At 56.6% G+C, this 7,159-nt stretch overlaps 1 protein-coding gene across 1 annotated transcript in view; it reads left to right on the top strand.

Annotated features, from left to right (window-relative positions):
* The first annotated feature begins 1,284 nt into the window (after positions 1 to 1,284).
* COG1 (component of oligomeric golgi complex 1) overlaps positions 1,285 to 7,159 on the top strand; it is a 12,172-nt gene continuing 6,297 nt past the window's right edge. Inside the window, exons 1-5 of the mRNA XM_070774159.1 lie at positions 1,285 to 1,622; positions 3,269 to 3,513; positions 3,664 to 3,845; positions 3,973 to 4,143; positions 6,283 to 6,439. Of these exons, the coding sequence (XP_070630260.1) occupies positions 1,308 to 1,622; positions 3,269 to 3,513; positions 3,664 to 3,845; positions 3,973 to 4,143; positions 6,283 to 6,439 (1,070 nt within the window). The 5' untranslated portion in view covers positions 1,285 to 1,307. The remainder of the gene's footprint in view (positions 1,623 to 3,268; positions 3,514 to 3,663; positions 3,846 to 3,972; positions 4,144 to 6,282; positions 6,440 to 7,159) is intronic.

The following is a 7,159-nucleotide window of genomic DNA, read 5'->3' as shown; positions in this document are numbered from 1 at the left end:
GCCTGCCAGGCTCCCCTGTCCGTGAGATTCTCCAGGCAAGAATACTAGAGTGGGTTGCCATTTCCTCCTCCAGGAAGAGTACTATAAATGAATGGTTCAATTGACAGATTGAATTTTTTTGATGCCTGGGATTTGTCTCAAAATCATGGGGATGGTGGGAGGGAGAGGATGTGGGGTTGGGGCATTCATGAGGCTGAGGCTAACCATGACTGAGCAACCATAAGACCCAGCTGGTGGACACACCGTATCATTCTCTCTGCTTTAATGTGCATAGGAAATCTCCAATAATGATTTGTTTTTGTAAATGAAGGGTCTTGGAAACACTCAGAAGAAAGAAGCCATACTCCCCAAGTTTCATTATGAGTCAGGCGTCCCCCCACCCCAGCCCTCCTCCCAGGCATCGTTTTCTCAGGCATTTGAGTCTTTTGCTCACTGCCCACTACTCTCCTGGCCGCACTGGCGCCAGTGTAAGGTTCTACCAGGGGAAACATCTTTGATGGTACAACGCTGGTTTGAAACCAAACACAAAAACCCGAAAGAAATAACCAACAATAGAAAACCAGAGCAACGAGCGCGCACACATCCCTGCGCGCACACACTCCTGCGCTCCGGCCGCGTTCCGAGCATCTGTGAAGTTACTTTCCAATGAACGAAAACAGACTCCCAGGTACCTCTTCCTAACATCGCATTCGGTGGATGACCAGAGTAAACAACGAACAGGACGTCCCAAAAGACTGCAGGCTGAGAGCCAGGGATGGGGGTCCAGCGGTCAGCTCTGTGCGTCCACCCGGCTCCCAGCCCGACCTGGACACGGCGGCGGCCGGGGACCCGGAGGAGAAGGGGGCCGACCCAGGGGAAGGGGACGGGCCAAGTGTGCCATCGAGCCCTCGCAGGGGAAAGACCGCGATCCGGCGCCGCGCGAGGGGCCTGGCGAGGGGACCCGAGCATCCCGAGGAGGGGTTACAGTCAGACCGCCGGCGCTTGATGACAATTAACCGCGACGGGGAGACGCTGCACCGGCGCTAGGAGAGGCTTCAGACCCGAGTAAGGCTGCGCCCCAACACACCGGCGGGCTCAGCGACCCAGCAGCCACGCAGGCTCCCTTTTAAAAAAGTGCCGCCCAACCACTTTAAAAAAAAACTTTAAAAACAGTGCCGCCCATCACTGGCTCCGCCCCTCGGCCGCCCCGAACAAGCCTGGCCCCGCCCCCACCCACCGGGCGGAAGCGCTTTCCGCCCTCAACCAAGATGGCGGCGGGGCGGCAAGGCCGGGCGGAAGTGCCCTGCTGGGCCGCTGACGCGTCCATCATGGCGGCCGCGGCCGCCTCCTCGGCTCTGAAGAGGCTGGACCTCCGCGACCCCGCGGCGCTCTTCGAGACCCACGGCGCGGAGGAGATCCGCGGGCTGGAGCGCCAGGTGCGCGCCGAGATCGAGCACAAGAAGGAGGAGCTACGGCAGATGGTGGGCGAGCGGTACCGCGATCTGATCGAGGCGGCCGACACCATCGGCCAGATGCGCCGCTGCGCCGCGGGGCTGGTGGACGCCGTGAGGGCCACCGACCAGTACTGCGCCCGCCTCCGCCAGGCCGGCTCGGCCGCGCCCCGGCCGCCGCGGGACCCGCAGGTCAGCCCCGCGCCCGCGCCCCGGCCGGGGCCCACCCGCCTCAGGAGGCGCCCCCGCCGCCCCCTGCCCCCGCGGCCGGCGTGGGGCACTCCTGCCGCCCTCCCCGCGCTGCTGGCCGGTTCCCCGCGGCTCCTCAGGACCCCTCCCGGGCTCCGGGCCTCGCCTCCCTCACCTCAGTCCTGGGGTCGCCGGGCTTCCTTTCCCACATCTCATGGAAACGCTAGGTGTTCAGCCCTGTTCCCTGTTGGCCGACATGGTTTCGGGAACAGAGTTCTCCCCTGTGTCGACCACCTCCCCTCCCAGCTCGTTCCTTCCTCCCGCCCCCCGCCCCCACTCCACTCCCAGGAACAACTTCCAGGCTGCAAAGAAGCCTGCTACCCTTTGCAGGTAGTAACCAGTCCCCAGGCTCTCATCTTTTAATAGAGGAACAGGTTCATTTTAAGGAACTAAGGTGATAAGGAATCTGCCTGGCAGTGCAGGAGACAAAGTTTCGCTCCCTTATCCAAGAATATCCCACGTGCCTCAGAGCGGCTAAGCCCCCTGCAGCATAACTGGTGAGCCTGTGCTCTTGAGCCCACACACCCTAGAGCTGGGGCTCCGCAACAAGAGAAGCCACCACAATGAGAGGTCTGCACACAACTCCAGAGTAGCCCCCCCACCCCGCCCCCGCCATGAGAATCCGTGGATTCAGAGGTCCCTGGAAGAAAGCACTGGAAGGACAGGCAACCCTTGACCACCAGGCTGAGACACTAGGCACTTAGAACTGGGCACACTTAAGATCTAAATGACCTTTGAAGAATGTCATGTGACAGGAAAGGGAAAGGGTAGCCTGGAGGGGATAGAGAAGGCACACGGTGCGAGTGCTAGGCTTCCGGATCCACGCAAGGGTGAGACGACGATCACCTGCAGTGGAGCCAGGGACGTGACTGCGGAAGCCGAGGTGTAGATATGTCGGCAGAACCATCAGCACGACATGAGTGTCCTGGGACGTGGTGGTCTACGCAGACGTGTTGAGGGAGGTCAGGTGGCTATAAGTTGTGCTAGGAAGATGAACCTCGTGTTAAATATACTGATCAGAAAATGAGTGAAAGTCCCAGGGAGTGTCTAGCCGCAGCAGCAAAGGCTCGATGGGGAGTGGTGAGGGCTGTGTGGTGTGCTGTGGAGGGGACGTTTCAGGGAGGAGAATGGTGAAGGGAGAGGACAGACTGAGATGAGTAGAGGCGTGAGGCTGGACCCAAATTCAGGGGAAGGTTGGTGAAGAACAGCCAGCAGCGAAGCCCACAAGGCAGTCAAAGCAGCAGGACAAAGTGTAGGAAGGACGAACATCAAACCCAGCAAGGCCAAAAGCTACCTGGAGGGGTGATGCGTGGGCTCTGGGCTGAGACACCCCGGGGGTCCCTGATACCCTGCCAGTGCAGTGACCAGATTTGGTCTGCCCCTCCGTGGGACAGGGCAAAAGTAGACCTGGTAGGAAAAACTTAACTCCAGTAATCCTGCTACACCAACCTCGATGCCTTGCTGAGCAGCACCGAATCCAAGTTCATGAAAGTTCCGTACCCCCGGATCCCTCATGCATCTCCCCCAGCTGGCCCCACGCTGACCTGGCTCTTGTTTGTCCTGACTCAGCTCTGTGCCTTTGCCCGCAGCCCCAGCAGCCATCCCAGGAGAAGTTCTACAGCATGGCTGCCCAGATCAAGCTTCTCCTGGAAATCCCTGAGAAGATCTGGAGCTCCATGGAGGCCTCGCGGTATCTCCACGCCACCCAGCTCTACCTGCTCTGCTGCTACCTCCACAAGCTGCTGCAGCTGGAGTCTTCCAGTTCCCGACACAGCCCTGTCCTCTCCCGGTTCCCCATACTCATCCGGCAGGTGGCAGCTGCCAGCCACTTCCGGTAAGTGGTCCGCCAGCAGGACCTTCTCTGGTGATGGCCGAGCTGCACCGCTCTGATTTTATGGAGCGTGTCTTCTCTCTCCTCGTGTACTGGGTGGTCTTCTCCGAAGATGTCAGAAGCTCCCTGTGACCTTTGCCATCATCTCTTTAGGTCAACCATCCTGCATGAGAGCAAGATGCTGCTCAAATGCCAAGCTGTGTCTGACCAGGCTGTGGCCGAGGCCCTGTGCTCTATCATGCTCTTGGAAGAGAGTTCTCCGCGCCAAGCCCTAACAGACTTCCTGCTGGCCAGAAAGGCAGCAATCCAGAAACTTCTCAACCAGCCTCACCACGGTGGGCGTGGCTTCTCTCCCAGATGTGATATGGGGATGGAGCAGGAGGAGCTGAGGGAGTCCAGAGCATTCTGTGTTTCTAACTTTACCAAAGGACACTGCTAAAAGAGGGTGGTTTCTTCTCGCAGGTGCTGGGATCAAGGCTCAGATTTGCTCACTGGTGGAGCTGCTGGCCACCACTCTGAACCAAGCACATGCTCTCTTCTACACTCTACCAGAGGGGCTGCTGCCAGACCCCTTGCTGCCGTGTGGCCTGCTCTTCTCCACGCTGGACAGCATCACCAGCCAGCACCCTAGCGGTGAGCTCTTAGCCAGCCTCTTCTGTTTCCTGGTTCATTCGTTTACCGGGCACCTGCCAGCTGCTATGCTGGGCCCTGGGGATACAGCAGTGGATTGGACAGATACAGACCCACTTTCGTGGAGGTCACAGTCTAGAGGTAGAGGCAGATGTTGAACTCATGAATCCACAGTATCTGCTTAATAGCAATCCTGGTCATCACTCTCCAGGCCGAGTGCAGCTTGACTTGGTAGCCGTGAATGGAGGGACCACAGTCGGACAAGATATTTAGTTGCCCTGCAGCGTGTGGGATCTTAGTTCCCCAGCCAGGGATTGTACCCACGTCCCCTGCATCACAAGGCAGGTTCTTAACCACTGGACCACCAGGGAAGCCAGGACGGGATATTTACACTGAAACCTGAAGGTTGAGTAAGAGGCAAAGAAGAGAGTTCCAGGCAAAAAGGAAGAGCAGGTGCAAAGGTCCTGAGGCCAGGAGGATGTTCGAACGTGAGGAAGTGAAAGGAAGCAGGGGCAGTTGAGGTGGGGAGGAGCGTGAGGAGGTGTGTGGCTGGTTTCTCCCTCGTGACCAGTGAACTCAGCACATGTGGGCAGAACAGCAGACAGCCTTCTAGGACCTTCCGGACTCAGGCCTCCTGCACCCTGCGCTTTTACTGGGTGGCATCTGTCCCAGGTGGGATTAGACGTACGTGGCTTTTACGTGGCAGTGGTTCCCCGTGGGGTGGAGCGGATGCTGAGAGCTCACTTAAGAGGCTGTCACCACGAACCAGGTGGCGAGTGATGGGGGCAGTAGAGACGGGGCTCACTGGACAACGCGGATGTGTGTTTAGGAGATGGGTGTTGAGGGATTGGCTGTGGAGGGTGTGGAAGGGAGGTGTCCAAGTTTACCAGAAAAGGAGACTTGTTTTCTTGTTGAAGTATAGTTGACGTGCAGCGGCGTGTTTCTGGGGTATGGCACAGCGACTCATACGTTCAAGTTGTCATAGTTTATTGTAAGATAGTGAACATAGTTCCCTGTGCTACTAGTAGGACCTTGTTTATCTGTTTTACATACAGTAGTTTATATCTGCTCACCCCAGACTCCTCATTTCCCCCCTCTTCCCCCTGGGTAACCACAGGTTTGTTCTCTAAGTCCATTTGATTGTCTGTTTAAGGTTCACTCTGATACCACCCAGTGTTCGCTGCTCTCTTTCTGACATGCTTCACTCTGTGTGACCATCTCTAGGTCCGTCCATGTTGCTGCAAATGGCGTTAGTTCGTTTTTTATGGCCGAGTAATGTTCCGTTGCATGTACAGACTGCAGTTTATCCATTCCTCTGTCAGTGGACATTTAGGTTGCTTCCATGTCTTGATTGCTGTAAATAGTCATGCAGTGAACACTGGGGTCCATGTATCATTTCAGATTATGGTTTTCTCCAGAGGTGTACCCAGGAGTGCAATTGCTGGATCTGTTTTTAGTTTTTTAAGGAACCTCCATACTGTTCTCTGTGGTGGCCACATTCATTTACATTCCCACAGACAGAGTAGGAGGGTTCGAAAAGGAGTTGGCTTAAAAGGGCCGATGACAACTTTACTTTTGAAAACCTTGCCTTGGAAACAGCTGCGACCTTGGAGTGGGACTAGAGAGGACGGGCGACTGTGGGTCCAGAACAGAGCAGTGAGCAGTCCGGCTGGAGACACACCCGCCGTGTATTTGCATGGCTGTCATGAGGCCTTGGAAGTGGATGATGTCATAGGTAGGAGCTGGTGCAGGGGACCGAGCCTCAGGAGAGTCCAGAATCAGAGATGAGAAAAAGGAAGAAGGGAAGGGGCAGGATGTGGTGGCGGACAGACGTGTGTCAGTTGGCCTCATCTATCCTGCTTTGTCTTTCAGCTCAGCGACTGCTTTTATTTTTTTTTTTTTAGCGACTGCTTTTAAAATGCAAGGATGACACAGCCCTTTTTTCCTCCTCTCTCCTTCCCCTTCTGTGCCACACTCCCTCCCAGATGAGGGTGCCCCTGGACATACTCTACTTTTCTTTCTCCCCCTGTTTCTGGGGTCCAGTCTGGCTGCCCCTAGAGAAAGCCTGGGTGACTTTTGGAAACCCCTCCCGGGTCCTGTGTTAACTTCCCGGTGACCCCGCCTTGGTCCTCCTCTCCCCAGGAAAAGGTGTCTGGGTTCTGCAGGACGAGATGAAGCTGTGCAGCTGGTTCAAACACCTGCCCGCGTCCGTCGTCGAGTTCCAGCCGGCTCTCCGGACGCTGGCGCATCCCATCAGCCAGGAGTACCTGAAAGACACGCTGCAGAAGTGGATCCACGTGTGAGCAGCTCCCGGGGCAGCGGGAACCGCCAGCTCCCCGCCTCATGTGGCCACGGGGAGCGGGAGGGGCTGGGCCTTCTGGGCGGGCCTTGGGGTCGGGCCAGCCCCGCGCTCAGCCACCTCTCAGCGCCCTCACGGCCGCTAGCCGCCTCCGGGAGAACCAAGAAGGGGTGTGTGTTCCAACACACTCTGTAGAGGGTTTTAAATCCTCTCGAGCCCTGCCACTCCCGTGCTTTTATTTAGTGCTGCTGCTGCTAAGTCGCTTCAGTCGTGTCCGACTCTGTGCGACCCTGCAGACGGCAGCCCACCAGGCTCCCGTCCTGGGAGTCTCCAGGCGAGAGTGCTGGAGTGGGCTGCCACTGCAGTTGCGTTTTTTAATTGAAGTCTAGTCTACAGTGTGGTGTTCGTTTCAAGTGTGCAGTAACATGATTCAGTTATGCCAATTCTGATTTCAGAAAATTCTGAAAGTAAGTTTCAGATTATTTTTCATTATAGGTTCCACTGTGCTGCATACAGTTGCCTGTGCAATACTAGGTTCTTCTTGCTTACCTGCTTCCTGTACAGCACTGTGTATATGTTAATGTCAAACTCTTTGAAGTCATGCTCTGGGGCTCTAGACTTCCTTGGAGACAGGCCTGTCCAGGGAGTAAGGTCGGCCTGGTGAAGGGGCTGTAGGTGCCACCTCCCATCCAGCCAGAAATGCTGTTTTTTTTAATATAT

This window comes from Bos indicus, chromosome 19 (genome assembly GCF_029378745.1).
Source record: "Bos indicus isolate NIAB-ARS_2022 breed Sahiwal x Tharparkar chromosome 19, NIAB-ARS_B.indTharparkar_mat_pri_1.0, whole genome shotgun sequence".
Taxonomy (NCBI): Eukaryota; Metazoa; Chordata; class Mammalia; order Artiodactyla; family Bovidae; genus Bos; species Bos indicus.
The sequence above is the reverse complement of the archived record's forward strand: the minus strand, read 5'-3'. Positions and strand labels throughout refer to the sequence as shown.